Below are 20,896 nucleotides of genomic sequence, written 5' to 3' on the forward strand. Positions count from 1 at the left end.
AGGTGCCTTCACTTGCTTATTAAAACCTAAGTGTCAAGAGAAGGACAAGGCCCTGGGAGTACAAAGAAAAACCCAAATCGCTGTCTTAAGTAACAGTTTTTGTGTGCGCGTGCATGTGTCTATGTGTTTGGGTGAGGAAGGGATACCAGTTGTTTAATTTTTTTCTTCTTGTTTTAACGACAATTTTTGACCAGGGATTCAATTTCTCCATTAACTCTCGGTCTCTGTTGTCTGTTTTTACCTTTAAAAGTGGATTGTGGCAATAGTGATGACAAGCTGGTTACTTAAGTATTGAACAGTAAGAGTGTGCCAGGAAAAAAGAGAGGTTTTGTTTGTTTTGTTTTGTTTTGTTTGTTTAAGAACCCAGTACTTGCAGCCTGGAACCATGAGAGGTCGCGAATATTCCCAGGAACAGCAGAGTCCACACCATATGTGTGCCCAACCCTATGCTAAGCTGGGTCACAGAACCAGAGTGGCCAATCTCAAGCTTCTGAGTTTAACAAGACAAACTGGCAAATGAATAGCCACCTGAGTCTCTCAATGCACAGCCTGAGCGGCATCATTCGGGAGCCTCAATCCTTTGACCTATCCTGGAACTAACTTCTGGAACCCTCTACATTTTAAGGGAATCTGAGTGGGTGAAGGGACAAGAAAAACCCAGGAAGTAGTGAAAAAGCATTGACATGCCTAGAAGCGCCGGAACCCCCGTCTCATCACCAATTGTCTAGGGTTACCCTGGTCGCTGCCTGTGATTGGCTGTCCCCACAAACACACCGCCCCCTGGGCGAAGCCACCCTGGGCCCAGCCGGCCGCTCATTGGCTGCCGTCCTGCGACCTGGGCCTGGAGCCGGGTGTAGTATCCTAGGAGCTGCGGGCTACTGGGCCTGCACTGCCGGGCTTTGGACTCTGGGCCTCGGGCGCTCTCTGGCCCTAAGTGCTGAGCTACCGGGAGCGGCCGCTTCTGACGCTGGGCCACTGGACGCTGCGGAACCGGGCTTCTTCACTTTGAGTTTCCGCCGCGAAGCGCCAGTCCGGGCCCAGGAGGGAGGTGGGTAGAGAACTCTGCCTTTTCTGAAGTCAGATCCTGCAAGCTCACTTTACCCCGACCCGCCCGCTGCCCTGGGGACCTGCCCAACGCCCTGTGGCCAGGCCAGGAGCTTACTGTCCCCAGCTGCTCCCTGACTCCGGAGGTTACCGCCCGCCCCTCTGCCCCCTTCCCACTGGGGTCCTTCCTGGAAGTCTTCCAGGCCCCGCCCCCTTCTCAAATGCCCTTCTCAGACTCTCACTGTACCCTATGGAAGGCACAGTCAAAGCAACCGAACGTTTGATTATTTGAATTTTCTCAAAGTAATTCATGTATAATAAAAAGTCAAACATTGAAGCAGGTCTTATTTTGAAGAGCAATGCCTACCCATCCCCAGATCTTTGCAGGAGGCTGCCACTTTTAATTTTTCTCCATTTAGATGTTTTTATCACCCTAAATCAAAATAATGTGCGTTCCTCTGTATTTCTGGATTTATCATTTTGATATTTCTTTGCCTTGCTTTCCTACTGCCACAATCTTGTCAATTTTCTATCGCTATTTTAGGTCTTCCATTTGTAGCTTTAAATAATAGGTATCAATTTCCATTTATTGTTCTATTGACTTTAGATCGTATCTCTTAATGTCTCTACTGACTTAGCTAAGGATATTAACACATCCTCCACTTAGTCAATCTATCAGTTGGAACTCAACATTTACATTTAGTTTTCACGTATTCAACAGGTATTTGAGGCACTGTTCTTGGCATTGGGGAAATAGAAATGAACAAAACAGACAATGACCCTATCTGCATGAAAAAGTTCTAGTATGGGAAGTAAGACAATAGACAAACACATGGCAAATGACGTCAAAAGCAGGATCATGTAGAAGTCATTTTCAACTGGGAGAATAGCAGGAACCCAAGTCAGGTAGATTTAATGGACGAGGAGTTTGCGGGAGTGTGCGGAAGTTTATTCCTTTGCCTAACGGGGCACAGGTGCTGTTTCAAGGAGATATCTTGTTAACCGGGAGCCAGGATAGATTCTTTAGTAAGTTAGTGATTTACCAAAAGGAGGTTTTAGGATACTGGATCCCACAGTTTGGTAGTGATAGTGGGAGGAAGAAAAGCAGGAGGCAGGGAGTCTAGTGAGAAGGCACACCCTGCCAGTGGCATATCAGAGTCCTGCAAAATTTACTGCCCTGCTTCCTACTACTGGACTGCCCTAAACCTTAGTGATTTTTCTCTCTCATTTTGAATTTGTATTATACCTTAAAGCTAAAGAAGCTAAGAAATTTGTCCAAGATAGATGGCAGAGCCCCAAGCCAAACATCTGTAAAATGAGAACAATAATGGTCTCTGCCTAGGGTTGTGAAATAAACCAACTTAATTCATGTAAAGTGCTCAGAACAGTGCTTGGCACATCATATAAGTGCTCAAAGAGTACTTGCTTTTATTATTCATGTATGCTCTCAATTTACCTCACAAATTCTAAAAGGATTTTGGGTTTAGGAACTATTTTCTATGTCTAGCTGGTTTATTCATTCAACAAATATTTACTCAGCAATATCTGCATTGCAGGTACTGTTTAGGTGCTGAGGATGCAACAGGAATTAGGACCAACATGGCCCTTCCTTGTATAGATTCTAGCTGGTAACACGAACTAGCAAAGTGAATGAATAAATATTGCCAACTGAGCCAAGAGCCTGCCATTGACCATTCAAGTTCCATGCCCATATGTGGCCTTGGCAAAAATCTCAGATTTCTTGCTGGAGTAGTGATTTCATCAATATGGGTGTGATGATCATCAAATGATCTTTGTTTTAATCGCCAAGGGATGTTATTTCATCTCTGCTTATAACATATCACTAAAAGCTCAGAAGAATGTCTTGGTGTCTTGGTGAATAATAAGTACGTTAGTGGGCAGGGGTTTAAAAGGCATGGGAAAAGAACTGCTGTTTCCTTCACAGTTTTTACATTTTAGTGTGCAACACAAGAAAATAAATTGAGCGTGTAGGCAATGCGCTTCTGGCATACTACCTTTTGACACTTTGAGTTGTATAAATGTAAATATAAAGATACCAGAGAGTGAGTCTGGAGGTATTTATGGCCTTACTTCAGATACTGAAATACCACATTTTATATGAACTTACCCAAGTTTAAGAGAAATAATGCTGATTTATAGAGCATGATTGGAATGGTAATGGTCTAGTAGAACGAACCCAGAGGAGAATCAGAGTTGGCCAAGTGAATGAAGACTGAGGACTCCCAATATTCACTCACTTAGGCATCCCCATTATCCCCTTCATGATGTGAGTAATGTAACCCATTCAGACCATGCACCCTTCAGTTGGAAAGGCCAATGCTTATTAAAGAAGGTCAGTAAAGGGTCAAAAGGAAGGTGGTTTTTCCCCAGAAATTAATTATTCCTGTTACTGATCTCTCTGTTCCTCTGTTACCTTTTTCTCTTATTTGTCTTTCTTTTCTTCTTCTCAGCCTTTACTACTTCTCCCTGGTTTCATTCATGTTCTGAGGAGGGTGTGAGAAGGAACCATGGATCCCACAGCCTTGGTGGAAGCCATTGTGGAAGAAGTGGCCTGTCCCATCTGTATGACCTTCCTGAGGGAGCCTGTGAGCATTGACTGTGGCCACAGCTTCTGCCACAGCTGCCTCTCCGGACTCTGGGAGATCCCAGGAGAATCCCAGAACTGGGGTTACACCTGTCCCCTCTGTCGAGCTCCTGTCCAGCCAAGGAACCTGCGGCCTAATTGGCAGCTGGCCAATGTTGTAGAAAAAGTCCGTCTGCTAAGGCTACATCCAGGAATGGGGCTGAAGGGTGATCTGTGTGAGTGCCATGGGGAAAAGCTGAAGATGTTCTGCAAAGAGGATGTCCTGATAATGTGCGAGGCCTGCAGCCGGTCCCCAGAGCATGAGGCCCACAGTGTTGTCCCAATGGAAGATGTTGCCTGGGAGTACAAGGTGAGAGATGGAAACTGGCCACTCCAGTCTTCCCCCGGCGCCAACTTGGCTATTTCTAGATCAAGGGCTTGACCACCAGCATCACAGACTGAGAGCTGATTCCTTTGGTTCCTGACACCCACAGATCCCTGGAATCTGATACAGGGAGCTATACCTTTCCTTGTATTCATGACCTTCCTTGATTTCCTGCCCTCCCACTTCCTCTACACCCCATCCCAGATCCTAACATGGCTCAATGCCTAACCCAAGGCTGATTTCAATACTGAGAATGTAAAGGAAATCAGTTTGGGTTTTAACTAGATTCTGAATGCCTTGGATGAGTTTAGGCATGAGGCTTTTATATAGATGGTCAAGGCTACACCTGACCTGCAAACTCCTGGCAATGCTGCAAGTAGTCGTTTGGCATTGAATGGATCACTTACTCCTTCATTTTATAGACGAAAGTGAGGCTTAGAAAGTTGAAAACATGGTAATTTATTTTAGAGGTGGAAAGAACTATGAATGAATCACAGGAGTGAGAGAGGTCATCTAATATAATCTTCTCAGGTCCTTTATGACTTCAGGTCCAGTTAGCGAAAGGAAGATCAGAGGCTGTGACTCAAGTCTTCTTGCTCTTTCTCCTCTCCCAAGTTTGTTTGTTTGACAAGTCATCTCTGACAAACCTGGGACTCCTTTTTTGTTCCTTACCTCATCAACTTCCAGCTTCTGGGCTTCTCTTTACTCTTCCTCAGATGCCCATAATGACACCTTTATCGGAACCGTTATCTCAGTGATTCTGTGACCAGTGATCCAGCATTGGTCTTAATTCTGTTTTTTGGAGTTGAAATAGGAAGGTGAGAGTGTAAGACAAATACCCTGAATAGCTTTTTTCCTATATGGGAGGGATTTCTAAAATATGAAAAGTGTTTACTAACTCATTCTGTTTTTGAGAATATTAGAAAAGGGAGATAGTATAACACAGGGGTAAAGGGCTGGATTAAATCCCAGCCCAACCATTTATTACCTGAATGACTTTGGGTAGGTCACCCTCTAAGCCTCAGTTTTCTTGCCTATAAAATGAGGTTAATACCAGGCTCAGGGGATTGTAAATATCACATGCATATTTAGAGCTTAAAATATACCTAGCTTTTGATAAATTTTAACAAAATAATTGCTATTTTGTTGAAATAGCAGAATTAAATGGTGTGTCTGCACACTTTATGCTTTTCAGTAGAAATCCCTTGCATTACTATTCTAGGAAAGTGCTTCTTACCCTTAATATGCATATGAACCATCTGGGAGATCTGGCTAAAATTGAGATTCTCATTTGGTAGGTCTAAGGGGAGGCCAAGATTCTGCATTTCTAACAAGCTCCTAGGTGATGTGGATGCTGCTGATCCACTTGAACTACATTTGGAGTAACAAGGTTCTGGCAGACAGCAAGATAAAAATAAATAAGATAAGGATAAAAATTGACATGGAAAGGAAAGTCCAAGGTACTTTTCTGGAGAGGCTGGAAATGGACCTTTTCTTCCAGTTTACAGACATTTAGAGACTGTGGGAGTTGAAATTATTCTCAGCCCAGAGAGCTACCTTGGATGTCATCTGGGCAGTCTACTTCCTCTGTCGCACTCCCTTTCCCCACAGCCTTTACTGTGGCTGGTTGCCTGAAGGACCCTGGTTCTCCCATAGCCTCCCAATGCTAGGAAGCCTAGGCTGCTGGAGGTGGCCTCATGAGGGTTTTGTCTCTTGCAGTGGGAACTTCATGAGGCCCTCGAACATCTGAAGAAACAGCAAGAAGAGGCCTGGAAGCTGGAAGTTGGTGAAAGGAAACGAACTGCCACCTGGAAGGCAGGTTGCCTCGTGGGGAAAAGAGTTTGTGTCAGTTGTCCTGTGCGGTCCTGGAGCTGGCCTGGGGTAGCATTCTTATCTCTGTGAGGCAGAATGTAAGGCTTGAAATCACAGAGCCTGGGGTTCTAATCCCTGTTTTCTCTGTCCCAGGCCTTAGGTAGGCCATGTCACCTCTTAATTCCAGTTTCTCCTTGGTGATGTAGGGATAACCTCTGGTCTTGTATCCTCGTATATGAGAAAGAGAAAGCACATGCTCACGTGTGTCAGCTCACAACAGCGTGGCTTATATCATGCTTAGTAAAGCAGAGTTTCTCTTTCACTTTCCCAAGTTAGAGCATATTTGCTAAGAGTCTGGTTATTAAAATATTGGAAAATCACCTCTGAAATAAATTTGAGGCCAGTAAGTATCAAACTATTAGAACTTTTGATCAGCAGAAAGTAACACTGAACCAATCTAAAACAGCACATTGAACAGATATAATATCAACATGAAAATGAACCACCTAACAGTGTAGTTATGTTACACTGCCTTAGAGACTTAAATGTAAGACATCTTGTCATTATTCTGAAAATGGAAAATAGTCTAGAGCTTGTAGTATTTAGATAATATCCTGGACCCTACTGGAGTCAGTAAGAGTGACAATAGAGACTTAGAAGCGTGTGGTGGAGCTGGAACAGGAAGCTAGGAAAAATAGTATCCTTTATCTTTGCCCCTGCATAGCCTGTCACATGGTTGGTACCGCTGCAGAGTATGTGTGTATGCATATGTCAGTATGCTCGATACCGGATAACTGAAAGTATCAGTGCTGATTTCCATCTTGGCTCCACAGATACAGGTGGAAACCCGAAAACAGAGTATTGTATGGGAGTTTGAGAAATACCAGCGATTACTGGAGAAAAAGCAGCCACCACATCGGCAGCTGGAGGCAGAGGTAACAGCAGCTCTGGCCAGCCTACAGCAGGAGGCGGCGGAGACCATGCAGAAACTGGAGTTGAACCATAGTGAGCTCATCCAGCAGAGCCGGGTCCTGTGGAGGATGATTGCGGAGTTGAAAGAGAGGTCACAGAGGCCTGTCCGCTGGATGTTGCAGGTGAGTAGCAGGTTTTCCTGGTAACCCTGAGTGATAGCTGAAGATAGACTGAGACTCCAGGAAAGAGCATCCATTACTCTTTAGTAGGGACTGCCAGCACTCTGCCAGCTGATCATGGATCCTGTGTTTCCCCAGCGAATACCTACTGTTTCCCTCTCCCTGGCTGGTGGATGACCTGCTCTGTTGTAGTGTCATAGGTGGGACAGTGCTCAGGCAGCTCTGGCATCATTCTAGGCCCTCTCCTCTAGCCTGAGAGTCTTGAGATGGAGCCTGAAGTTGGCCAGTTCAGCCAAAGCTCAGCCTGCTCTTCCATCCTTCCATAGGCTTCTCCTTACCTCTGCATGGCATCTCTCCGTTCTTGGTATCTGTCTCCCTTCCCGTAGAGAAACTCCCTGCCAGTTTGATGTCTTTTCCCTCTGAGGAATAGCACATACTCAGGTGTTGCATTTTTTTTCTCCTCCTAGGATATTCAGGAAGTGTTAAACAGGTATGTTCTCACCCTTGGAGCCTGTAAGCAGCCCTGTAGGGGATAGTGGGGCCTGGCTGGAGCCAGAAGTAGGGACAGAGCACAGACTCGATGCACACAGAAAAGCAGGTGCTGGTCCACAGTCTCATCCCACTTACATGGTAATGGCTAAGGAATCTTTGTTGATCTTTCCTTTTTCTTCTTTGTACTTTATCAAATGTATATCAAGTGAAGCTATAAAATATGTGGTTTCAAGTCGATTGCTCAAAGAGGAAAAAAGACTGCCCATGACTCCTTCATGTCCAACAGAAAATGTGTGCACTTCTTCCTCTCCCAGAATCAAATATACATCCAACCCTTCCCACAGCATGGGCATGCGGGTGTTCTCACCTCTGCACACAAACAGCTTGAGACTCAGCCAAATAACCATAACCATCATGTCTCGGCTTTGCTGGGGTGGGGCACTTTACAACGTCCCTGGCCAAGCCCCTCTTCTCTGTACTAAGATAAGGCCCATGTGGCAAAGCTGGGACTCCTGGCCCTGAGGTTCACCCTCCTCTACCAGGAGCAAATCTTGGAGCTTGCAGCGGCCAGAACCAATCTCCCTGGAGCTGAAGACAGATTGCCGTGTGCTGGGGCTAAGAGAGATCCTGAAGACCTATGCAGGTAATGGATCCTGGGGGAGACTATAGTGGACAGTCAGAGGGACCCTCAATGGTTCAGTACCCTCTGGGTGCTCCATCCAGCCTCACCCACTCATTATTGAGAAATCTGTGGCTGAATTTATCAGACAGCCCTCACCCATGCCCCGTGGCCCGATATCACTATTACCAACCAGGACCTTTTTTTCTAGCTGATGTGCGCCTGGATCCAGATACTGCTTACTCCCGTCTCATCGTGTCTGAAGACAGAAAACGTGTGCACTATGGAGACACCAACCAGAAACTGCCAGACAATCCTGAGAGATTTTACCGCTATAATATTGTCCTGGGAAGCCAGTGCATCTCCTCAGGCCGGCACTACTGGGAGGTGGAGGTGGGAGACAGGTCTGAGTGGGGCCTGGGAGTATGTAAGCAAAATGTAGACCGGAAGGAGGTGGTCTACTTATCCCCCCACTATGGATTTTGGGTGATAAGGCTGAGGAAAGGAAATGAGTACCGAGCAGGCACCGATGAGTACCCCCTCCTGTCCTTGCCCGTCCCTCCTCGCCGGGTGGGAATTTTCGTGGATTATGAGGCCCATGACATTTCCTTCTACAATGTGACTGACTATGGCTCCCACATCTTCACTTTCCCCCGCTATCCCTTCCCTGGGCGCCTCCTGCCCTATTTTAGTCCTTGCTACAGCATTGGAACCAACAATACTGCTCCTCTGGCCATCTGCTCCCTGGATGGGGAGGACTAAGAGAGCTACCATCCTAACCAGAGAGTCCTTGGAATTGGGCCTGGCCCCCATGGGGCTTGGAGGACCCAGCCACTGATAGGTATCCCCTGAAACTGACGTGAGCTCAGAATCCAAGGATTCCTCTGTCTGATCCTTTGGTTTGCTACCAGGCTAAAGTCTGTCATGAAACCACTTATTTTAAAAAGCAGAGGCCCAGTCAAATGAGCATTGCACCCCATGAGGGAAGCGTGACAGGGCTGATGGTGAGGATCAGAGCAGTTCTAAGGTGACTTGTTGGGGTAAGGATCAGGACTTTGTCCGTGGAGTAGCCAACCCCCCCCTTCCCTGATTCCTGTCTGGTGTCACAGTTAAGTCAGTGAGGATGATGAAGTAGACACAATCTTCAGGACACCATTAGATAGGCTTTCCCAATAGGCCAAAAAAATGCTGCCCATACCCAGAGCTGGTTGTTGTGCTGAGGCCAGTCAGAGGATGCTTCCCCTGAGGTTTGCTACAACTAAGCAACCTTTATGTGACCCTCACCCTCTGACCACCTGGCAAGAGAAATTCAATGCAGCAGGGGGACACAGACCCACCCAAGCCACCCCACTGCCGTTCCCTCTCTGAGCACAAGCTGGGCAAATCACTGTCCCTTGGACTCCTGGGAGACCAGTGTCCTAGCCCTGCTTTTTTTCTCTAAGTGGCAGGATCAGAAAACCTGTGAGCCTTAGTTTGTATTTTCACTTTATGAATGGGGAAACTGAAATGACCTTAATGATGGAGCAAGTTATTTCTTTTTTTTTTTTTTTTTTTTTTGAGATGGAGTCTCGCTCTGTCACCCAGGCTGGAGTGCAGTGGCACAATCTCGGCTCACTGCCAGCTCCACGTCCTGGGTTCACGCCATTCTTCTGCCTCAGACTCCCAAGTAGCTGGCACTACAGCAGGCACCTACCACCACACCTGGCTCATTGTTTTGTATTTTTAGTAGAGATGGGGTTTTACCACGTTAGCCAGGATGGTCTCGATCTCCTGACCTCGTGATCTGCCCACCTCAGCCTCCCAAAGTGCTGGGATTACAGGCATGAGCTACCACGCCTGGCCGCTGGAGCAAGTTATTTCTTACAAAGCTGCTGAAGATGAGATTATAAAAATTATAAAGCATTTTTCACACTCATATGAAACAAGGTTGACAAATTCACTTCACAGGTCACATGCCTGTACATCATTTATTATATTGGGATCTGAAACTTCTCACATGTTTGGAAGGTTTTATGTGTCCTCATTGGGAAAATGGGTGTAATTCAGCATAAAACCTCATATTATTGTCCTGCCTCATGGAACTGTTGTATAGATCCCAGATCCATCCCATGCATTTGTTCGGTCTGAGGCACAGAGGCAGGCAAGCCACAGATTTTGGACGTGGTGACCTTGCCACTGTGCCACGATACAGCCCGCATCTTATAGCAGTGCCTTTGTCTCAGGGCCTCTCCTGATAGTCTAGAGGCTTTCAGGCAGAAAGGTGCTTCAAATGGCTGTGATAAGGAATACTAAAAATTGTGTTTCTACTTTAATTGTATTATATTGGCTGTTCACGTATGTAGGAGTTAAAACAGGCCAAACTTGGAGAAATAAAATCATTCTGCCCACCATGCTTCCAGGCTGCATCTTGAGAATTAGCAGTAGAAGGGGAGAAGTTTCCATCATCTGCTTGGAGGGGAATGAGCTGGTGAGTCACAGACCCTGGTGCTGGCAAAGGGTTGAGCCTGCCACCATTAGAGAAGCATCTTTGTCGGGGGATTCCCTGGGGATAATTGAGAAGTAGGTCCCTAGGAAGGACTTCAGTTAATGTCTGTGGACACTTGGCACAAAAGGGTTAAGGAAAAATCAATGTTGTTCTTTCGCTATTAGGACAAATCTTGGAAGTTTCCTAGAAACGGAGGATTGTTAGGTGATGAATTCATTCAAACTTAGAATGAAGGAAGGAATGAAATGGCGTCATTGGCAATGTACTCTTTTAGGTTACTTTGATTGTTTTTTACATTTATAAGCCTGTTTGGGTACTCTGATTACTTGTTAGAAGAGTTGTAAGGTTAAACAATCCACATTATTACAGATTGTCTGATTTTAAGACCAGACAAGAAGATTGAAGCTCTAAGTGCCTGAAAACCATTTTCTACAGAGTAGTTGTTTACACTTCCCTCCTGAGAACCATATGAAAGCAAGGACCTTATTTGTCTGTTCACCATTGTACCCCTAGTCTAGTACTGTGTGTATGTGCGTGTGTGTGTGTCTGTGTGTATTAAATATTTAAGTGAGGGAACTTTCATTCATATGACTGGAATCAAAACAAAAATAATCTGTTTTTATCTAAAAGGGGCAGTGAAAACTAGAGGATACCTAATTATGCTTCTGTTCAAATATGAATTTAATGGGTAATTTCTTTTACCGTACCTTTCATAAGTGGTCTAGTAGGGCAGGAGGTAGGTGGCCACGTGGAGGTGGAGTCCCTGCACTGCTCCCTGCAATGCCTAGAGTGGCATCCCCAGTTTGGTGTAAGCCTTCACTGCAAGGCAGGGACGAGCTTTGCCTACCCTTGTTTTGCAGAGAAACTGAGGGAGGCAATACCTGAGCCTTAAGGGAGAAGGCTGCAAAGAGGGTAAAATGCCAGGATACTGCAAAAAAAGAAAGAAAAGGAGACATAGGGGCAAAGCCTTAGGTTCACAACTACCTACAGATAGGCAGTCTTCATTTGTTTCCATCAAGATTGGTTGTAATCTCTTAAAATCCAAACATGAAGGGTCTACTGTGCATCCCAGGCACTGGTTAAGAGAGCACACATTGCTTAATGTGATGGGCCAGGGCAGTGTCTGAATGTATGGTAAGAAGCACAGGTGTTTCCATTCGGGGTAGCCATGGAAAGGAATCAGCACACTTTGGGAATTATGTGGTTCAGTAAATACTTGAGTACTAGCAGTGGGTTCCATCTGCTTTTAGAAAAAAACAATGAGAATGAAACACAGACCTGGTTGGGCAAGCTTCCTGATGGAAATGCTGGGAAGAAATTAGTGTCTGGGGTGCAGGCGGGACTATACCTTTGTTGCTTTATATTAGATTCTTTAATGCATCCAATATGCTTTCATTTAATGGACCTAGCCAATTTTTCAGGTTAGTTATGGAGAAAGAATAATGTGACATTTCAAAATGAAAATCTTACCAAATGTGTTTAACAACCTTATAATCTTATAATCTTTTTTTTTAAATATTATAACCTTATAATCTTGTTTTTATGGTAGGGGGTTGTGAGGGAAAAAAATTTCACTTTACTACCCTTTGGGACCTTAGTACATCATTATCAGATTTTTAAGAGGTTGATTTCTACTCTGTTGGTATCAAAAAATTGAATACATTCTTGGCAGGTAAACAAGTCTAATATTAGCAAAAGGTATGGATGTTAAGTTACTAAGGAGCTTGTCTATTTGAAAGAATTGTCATATGAGTACTGGTCTGTATAGGACTACTCCCTTGAAATTATGGAATTAGAAATGTATTGGGCATATTTTTAAGTTCATACAATATGTCAGAGATAGTGTTATCTGCTTTCCATGTTTTATTTATTTAATTTTTAATACTCTGAATTAATGTTGTTTTCTCTATCAATAGACAGGAAGTGTTAAGACTCAGGTATAGTAACTTGCTGTCAACAGTTTCTTCTCACACTGTGAATTTTAACACTAGTAGGAAATTATCTTTTTATTAAGATTTTTAAATGTACATATCTCTTATATATGAGATCTGTTTCTTTTAACGTATACTGATTACTCAGTTCAAGATTTTCTGAAAGGGAAAAACAAAACCAAAAATCATGTAAGCATCCAGTAACCTGAAGAAGAATGCTTACATTTCAACTTCTTTATCTATATTGTTCTGTATTAACCTCTTCATCCCAGAGCACACCCCCTGAGAGGTGCCCACAAGAAGAAAGACCTGTGTATATTTGATCCCTCTCTTCTATGCCTTAAGCTTAAGTTATACAGATGGGGACTAGGAAGCAACAAGAAAGATTTCCAAAACCAAACTTGTATTAACTTACCTTCTGTTGCTTAAAAACAAAAAGCTGGTAATTGGTATACTAACTCCAACTAGCTTAACAATAGGATATACACTTAAAAGTTAAGTGGTAATTTTATAGAACATAACAATATACCTGGGTGTCCAAAGTGATTTGGAATCAGAGAACCAAAGACTTATTCTCTTCATCTGTTCTTGGAGATTGGCCTTTGATGCATGGGCCAATCCCAATTTTCTCCTTCCAGTTTATGTGTTGTAGAATTACCACCATCTCTGATCCCAAGTTTATATCTCCCTAGATAAACAGTAAACCATATGGCTTGGGAAGGACCCTGGTCTAGGTGTGAACATAGAACCCAAATGGAGTGAGATCACTATTGGGCCAGAGGGCAGGGTCATATATTAATAGCTTCTTCCATATAATCACTTGGAGAAAAGAACAGTTCTGAGAATATCAGTCAGGTTTCGGGGGAGATACCAAACACTTGGTTTCTTCAGCAGAGGGGATGGTAGGATAGTAGGTAGGAAATATGGGTCAGAAGCTGTAGAAGGAAAAATTCCAGAGCTGTATTCTATACCAAACTTACTCTGATTCAGACACTATTGTATTAACCCATTAAAAATGTCAGAAAATTAGAAACATTTCATTCATATTCTTGGTAGAAATTTAAAAGTGACACAAAGATATCCTTTACAGCTTCATCTTAGAATTCCTTATAGTACCAGGTAAACCAATCCAGCTCCACAAATCTCTAAGGCATCTTTGAAGGTGGCTGGAATGCTCCAGATCTGAACAGATATTGTGTTCATGAACCCAGGTTGGAGTGGTCAAAGAGGAAGTGCATCAGATAACTCCATATTCTCTCCCGCAATTGTTTGGTCCTCATGCCATAGATAATGGGATTTAAAGTGGCGGGGGTGATCACATACAGGTCAGCCAGCAACACCTGGGTGTGCAAGGGCACTAAATCCTGCCCCAGCCAGGCCCCATAGGCAGATGCCATCCCAGGTAGATAGTACAAAGCCATTACCCCTACGTGGGAGCCACATGTGCTTAATGCTTTCAACTGAGCTGTCTTTGAGGAGAGACCAAATACTGCCCTGAGAATTAAGGTACAGGAGGCAGCAATGAAGACCACATCAGAGCCCACCATAATAGAGGAACCAATCAGACTATAGAGACTGCTGGGCATGGGGTCAGCACATGCTAACCTGGCCAAAGCTATGTGCTCACGGTAGGAGTGGAGAACCACATTGGAGCCACAGAAAGGTAGATGACTCACCATCCAACTCAGTGGAGTCATGAATGTGACAGCTCTAATGGTGATGGTCAGACTCATTCCCAGCATCACTTGAGGTGTGAGAATTCTCTTGTAGTGTAGAGGCTCGCAGATGGCTACATAGCGGTCAAAAGCCATGGTCAGCAGCAACCCTGTCTCCACAACTGTGGCTAAGTGGACAAAAAACATCTGAGTGGAACAAACATTAGAGCTGATGGAACTGTCTACTGAGCAGAGACATCTTGCTCACCATCTTGGGTACCACCGAGGAGGCCGTAACAATGTCCGCAGCAGCCAGAACACACAGAAAGCAACACATGGGCTCATGCAGAGTGGAATTCATCCAGATTGCAGTCACAATGAGGGTGTTTCCTAACAGGGCTATGATGTACATGGCACTCAGTGAGATAGCCAGCCAAACATGTGAAGATTGCAGTCCTGGGATACCCACAAGGAGGAAGGAAGCAGGGTTTCCATTGTGTGGTTTTAGGCTGGACCCAGCATCACAGGTGAGAGACTTCTTCCCTGTTAATGCACAGATGATGTAAAAGAACGATGCAGTCCTTTAAGATTAGTTCCCATTTGTGATGTTGAGAAAACCTAGGGTTATTCTCAGCTTGGTGGTATCGTAGGATCAGAAAAATGACTTCTAATACTATGCTACTTTTCATCCTCCTTACAAGTTTCTATTTATTGTTGAAGGATCAGATTGTGAGTTCCTTCCTTTGGGATTTGTGTTCTGCTCTCTTCCTCACTCAACCTCATGCCCAGGTTAAGTTAATTACCACTTTTGCAGCTTCCTGAAATCTCCAATAGGGACTTAATCGACAATTCCAGTGCTCTATGAGTTTGTGGTATGCACTCAAGTGCATGTCTATTATTCATGGCCTTATATTAAGATTGTGATCCATAGCTGTGGTCACAAGTCAACTTGAATGAAGATATATCACTTGAATGGAGATATATATACTTATACAGTAAACAATTTCCACAGAAAGAATGATTAACAGGAAAGAATGTCTTTTTATCTCAGTGTGCTAATTTACTATTGAAACCAGAACTTGAGAACAAACATCACATTTTATATGCTCAGTAAATTGCATAGACAAAACATAAATTCAGCATTCTTGTGATTGATGAAATACATTAATAAGTTCAGTAAAATAAAACCATTAGAGAATAACATCACATTTTACAGGAGATTATAAATTGTCTATAAATATGTATAATCCTTCTCTAAATTTACCCTGGATCTTATTCACTTTGGTTCCGTTAATAGATTAAATTACTACAAGGAAAATCTTAGGGTTACCTTATAGATGACCCCCCTCCCCAATAAGTTATGGTTCTGTAATGCAACTAACTCCCTCTTCCTGATAACCAAGATATTCCAAACAAGAAAGCTTTATCCTTTAGAAAGTTAAGCACTTCTGAGATCCGGCCACTGCACTCCAGCCTGGGCAACAGAGCAAGACTCCGTCTCAAAAAAAAAAAAAAAAAGTTAAGCACTTTATTATGAACATAGCATATGCGAGTACTATGTTAAAACAGTGTAGTATTCATAATCTATGTGTATTTTTCCATTTGTAAAATAAGACAAACATCCATTCCATATAACACAGTTTGCATAATTTAGATTAAATATTCTAGCCAAGATCATGTAGTCAGTGTGTGACTATGGTAAGTTTTAGGTTTAAGCTGTGACTCCCAGGTGTCCATCCACCCCAACATGGATAGTCAACAAGACAACTATGGATAAAACAAGGTTAGGGGCTTCACTTGGCCAGGTTTGATGAGACAAAGATAGCTACCGCTGTGCACAACCAACAGCTGAGGTACACCACTTGTTGATCTCTGTTTATTGATGTACTCACTATCTATTGCCTCATTCAGGTGTTACCATATCATATAATATGTAACAATCTAAGTGGAGAAACCTGAATATAAAGGAGTCAGCATTAACAACCATTCCATTCCTGTGTGATAGCTGTTTAGTTACTCTCTCCTGAGGATGATTGGTTTCCATGATTTCATATGGTGTTTGGTCATGTGCACATTTTCCCCACCATATGAGAAGACTCCTTAAAAGGGGAGGCTTCTTCCTCTAGTGATGTCACCCGCTTTGGGAGACATTGGTTGATCTTCTTCATGGAACCCCTAGATTCTATTTCATCAGAATATAGCATACAAATCCTGCATACTTTCATGTACCCTAGTCAAAATATGTTATTGGTCCCACATCATCAAGGGGCAGGATAGCAAAACATCAAAGTGGTAAAAAGCATTGGTTCTAGAGTCACACTCCTAGACTGAAAACCCTACTCTATCGCTTGCTAGCCATTTTGCGTCAAATTATGTAACTCGTAAGCCTCAACTTCTTCACCCATCAAACAGTTAATAATCCTTACTTCACAGAGATATTTTGAGATTTAAGTGATAAGCTATGTAAAAGTGCTTAGCATGATGCTCTGTTAATTGCTGCATTCACCATCCATTGCCTCTCTCAAGTGTTACCATATCCTATAATGTGTAATAATCTGGCTGGAGAACCCAAAATAGAAGTAGTCAGCCTAAACTACCATTACAGTCCTATGTGGTAGCCCTTTAGTTACTTTCTCCATAGGATGATTGGTTTCCATGATTTCATATGGTGTTTGGTCATGGACACATTTTCCCAGCCATGTAAGAATATTCTTTGCAAGGGTTGCTGCTGCTTCTGATGGTAACATTCAGCTTTGGGAGACAGTGGCTGATCTTCATGGAACCCCTAGGTTTTTTTCTTCAGAATACAGCCTACAAATCCTGCATAGTTTCATGCACCACACTCAAAATGTGGTACTGTTCCTACATCATCAAGAGGCAAAAAGCATTGGTTCTAGATTCATACCTCTAGACTTAAAAATCCACTCTGTCACTTGCTAGCCACTTTGCCTTAGTCAAATTATGTAAACACACCAAGCCCCAGTTTCTTCATCCATAAAATGGAGGTAACAGTACTTACATCATAGAGATATTTTGAGACTTAAGTGATAAGCTTTGTAAAAGTGCTCAGCGTGATGCTTGATGCTTTGGTGCTGAATAAAATGTAGCTAATATAAAATGAAACTGTTTTCCCTGCATAAATCCCATACTTTTAGATTGCTCCAAGTAGCATCCTTAAATGAGAGTGTGTGACTTGAAGACCACTATTAAAAAGTAAAAAGCCACTCAACCCACATTGCCTGAAGCTTTTCTCCTGTCCTCCCATAATCCACCGCTGAAGATGTCTCACCCACAGGCTATACACAGCAAGATTCTTCTAATTGGACTATGATGAGGAGCCCACTGTCTGTCCCATTATAGATCAGGTCTCAAGTTTAGAATTTTTTTGTTTGCTAGTTTGCTATTTTTTTTTCTTTCTTCATCACACCTGTGACAACATCGTCCTTATTTTGCCTACAACCCCTCTTTAATTAGAAAGCCTAAGAATAGCTCCACTTCTGCTGTCATATAACAACTCTTACCAAACTGAATTCAGATTAAGGATGGAGCAGAGGCAGGTATGACAAATATTTCTTTTTCAGTCTAAATTGCTACTTCAACTCTTTTTCCTATTGCCATTAGATCATTTTGCTTCCAGAGAAATGGATATGTAGGTTGGTCACAGACCTGAACTCTGGATGCCAAGAATGGACTAGAATAGGTTAAGGACATGTGAGCTCTCTTCTCAAACCCTCGTGGTTCTAATTTATATATCTCAAGGCCTCAGCCTAGTAGTTCACCACATCAATTGCGTGATTTGTGTTGACATAACAGTAGTTATATATAGCCCAAGAACTGTCTTAGGTGTTCAGGCACTCTTAAATGATGTGTGCTTATTTGCCAAACCTCAAGACTAGCTTGCTTTATCTATTACTTCCTGTGCGTCTCCCGAATAAAGGATTTCCATAGTAGGAAGCTGCCATTGTATACTGTCTCTAGTTTCCCCTTTTTAAGTTCTCATCAGGGGCATCAGTTCTGCCTGAGTGATGAGGTAGATCAGATTAATGGAATTCTATGCTCAGAATCCCATCTACTGCAGTAGACATTTTCCCTGTTAGCCGAGCACTAGAGGAATGTTTACCAAGTTCTCAATCCTAACCAAAAGACATATGCTTGCCCCTTCAATTAACCTTCTAGAAAGCCTAGCACTGATTGACTCCACACCCAGATGCCAATAATAGCTGTGATGGGAGTCCTCAGCTGTTTTCTAAAAAGCCAGATTTCTGGGACATGATTACACGCTGTGGTCTGTATAAAAGAAATGAACCTACAACAAGAAGAAAATCCCTGAATTTAAGAAATGCTATTTCATGGAACAGATTGAATAGAGTAGTGAGCTCCACATCACAGTCAGTTTATAGGGGCTTACTGTAAACTGCTGGGACACTGGATGAGACATCTTAAGTGATGGGTCACAAGAAGATTAGGGAAAGCTTTTGAAGTAGAATAGTAGTAAAGAGTGAAAGAAAATTCAGGATATGCTTGAAACTACCGCATGTGTTCTGGATGCCACAAACTCAGGCTTATGCATTATTGCATAAAGGACTGCAGAAAGCTTGGGGATCCAAACAGCCTCTTCCCCACTCACCTTTGATGCAGGATATTCCTCCCCTGGCTGCCCTGTGTAAATTCATCTTTCTTCAGGAGGCAGCCTCAGCTGATGCTTGCCTCAATCCTCCAGCCCTGGAAACTAACTGGGCATACCTTTCATGCCCTCGAGAGTGTTTTTTTTTTTTTTTTAATTCTTCATTTACTTTTCTTCTTAATTAGCACTGCTGGAGATTTAATTGTTGGTAATCTTTTCGAAGAAAAAGATATTTGATTTTGTTGGCTGTTTCTTTTTAAAATGTATATTTTACTCAATGTATTGATACTGAAAATTTCTTGGTGAAGATCAAATGTCATCTCCATTAAGGATCTGTTGCCAGTCCAGTGACTCTTTTTCTTTCTGTTTTACCAAAACATTTCAGACAACTGCCTGTTCCTTAATTTTTTGGTTTTCTTTTTGAACCATTATGGACATACTGGAAAAATGCACAAATCTCAAGTGTTCAGTTAGATGAGTAATTACAATGTGAACACATGAACACACCTATGTAGAAATAAACCAAGATATACATACTGTTGCTCTCAGGCTGGTAAGGCATACTGTTTTCAGAATGCTCTGTCCAAGCTCTCCTAAGACATATTTCTAGCCCCGCGTCTGCCTTTGTTTTTAATCCTGTGGAAACTTTCACATGCAGATCTAGAGGCCCAGTCACTGAAAAGTAGCTTTAAAAAGTTCGACCTGGCATGGTGGCTCAGTCTGTAATCCTAGCACTTTGGGAGGCTGGGGTGGGAGGATTGTTTGAGCTCAAAAGTTCAGCCTGGACAATATGGCAAAACCACGTCTCTACAAAAAATACAAAAACTTAGCTGGGCATGGTGGCAAGCACCTGTAGTCCCAGCTACTCAGGAGGCTGAGGCACGAGAATCACTTGAATCTGGAAGGTGGAGGTTGCAGTAAGCCGAGATCATGCCACTGCACTCCAACCTGGATGACAGAATGGAGACACCATCTCAAATAAAAATAAAAAATAAATAAATATAAAAATAAAAAGTCTCTTAATGTCAATAACTCATGATTCACAAAGCACAAGACCTGTGAGGATTTTTCATTTCTATTACAAGAGAGGGAAGTACATAATTCAAGTTGAAATTGTCTTACAGGTAAAATAACTAATGTGTAACTCATCTGAATAGAGCCTTTCCCTTTATGACAACCCTGTGCCTCTTCCTGAGTACCTCCACTGTCCAACCAAGCATACTCAGAGTCACCCCTATTGCTTGGATTCTTTTCTTATAACTTCTCTTGGTCCCTGAAAACTGTTACTCCACCAACTCAAAATTGGACTTACCTTTCCTCTCTCTGCTTTGAATCAAAGTAACCATATTTCCATTCCCTCTCTACCTCCCTCATCCAGACATCATTTCCATAAAGCCTTGATATCAGCGGATATACCACCAGACCTAGACAGCCCTATATGGGAGGCATGAGGGCTTGTAACTTTCATTCTGGGGTGACCCAGGCTTGACGTCAGGTCATCAGCCCAACATTCGATCTCTATCAGCCCAACACCTGATTCCCAGGTCAGTTACCTACATCCTTGGAGTTTTCTCTGTTCAACTTTCCCTGATGGGTTGATGCCTGGTAGTCCACATTTCTTTTACTCAAAAGAAGAGGGGTTTGTACAGGACTCTTCAAGAGGAGCCGGAAAAAATGACACAAAATACAATAAACAATGGAAAGTCATGGGGAGGAGTATTTTCTTTTCCAAAGAATTCCCACTGGGAGCCTTCTTTTCCTTCTGGATACTCTATCATCCTGCCTTGTCCCTGGACACCCACCTTACTTTGGCCTCTGCCCAGCAGCCGAACACTGCACCTCCTCCAGAGACTGGTTTTTCTTTGTGCTCTGGCACTTGGGGCTTTCCAGATTGCAGAAAGAGACAGATGCTTAGTGGCTGGAGAGTCCTTGTTTCTTCAAGTCCTCAGAGGACACCTAAAAGTTAGACCAAGAGTATAGAGTACAAACTGAAAGAAAAAAGAAGATCAAATATTGGTAGGATTTGTGAAAGGTTACTATGTGCCAGGCATCCTAATAAATGCTTTTCAAAAATTATCTTAGTCAGTTTTGAGAACCTCCTGAAGTAACTGTCATCATCTCATTGACATCTTATAGATGAAGCTGAGGTTCATAAAGGTCACAAAGTTAGTAAG

General features: G+C 43.0%; 1 protein-coding gene and 1 pseudogene across 1 annotated transcript; one reads left to right on the plus strand and one right to left on the minus strand.

Moving 5' to 3' along the window:
• Nucleotides 1-815: 815 nt before the first annotated feature.
• On the plus strand, nt 816-10,417 carry TRIM68 (tripartite motif containing 68). Its single transcript, XM_033204523.1, has 7 exons — nt 816-1,048; nt 3,516-3,998; nt 5,733-5,828; nt 6,659-6,919; nt 7,384-7,406; nt 7,951-8,051; nt 8,239-10,417. The coding sequence occupies exons 2-7, from the start codon at nt 3,573-3,575 to the stop codon at nt 8,787-8,789; spliced, it is 1,458 nt and encodes a 485-aa protein (XP_033060414.1). The 5' UTR covers nt 816-1,048; nt 3,516-3,572; the 3' UTR covers nt 8,790-10,417.
• A 3,225-nt stretch (nt 10,418-13,642) lies between these two features.
• On the minus strand, nt 13,643-14,635 carry LOC117080041 (annotated as a pseudogene).
• Between the last annotated feature and the right edge of the window lie 6,261 nt (nt 14,636-20,896).

The sequence above is a fragment of the Trachypithecus francoisi genome, unplaced genomic scaffold (genome assembly GCF_009764315.1).
Source record: "Trachypithecus francoisi isolate TF-2019V2 unplaced genomic scaffold, Tfra_2.0 Lachesis_group8, whole genome shotgun sequence".
Lineage (NCBI taxonomy): Eukaryota > Metazoa > Chordata > Mammalia > Primates > Cercopithecidae > Trachypithecus > Trachypithecus francoisi.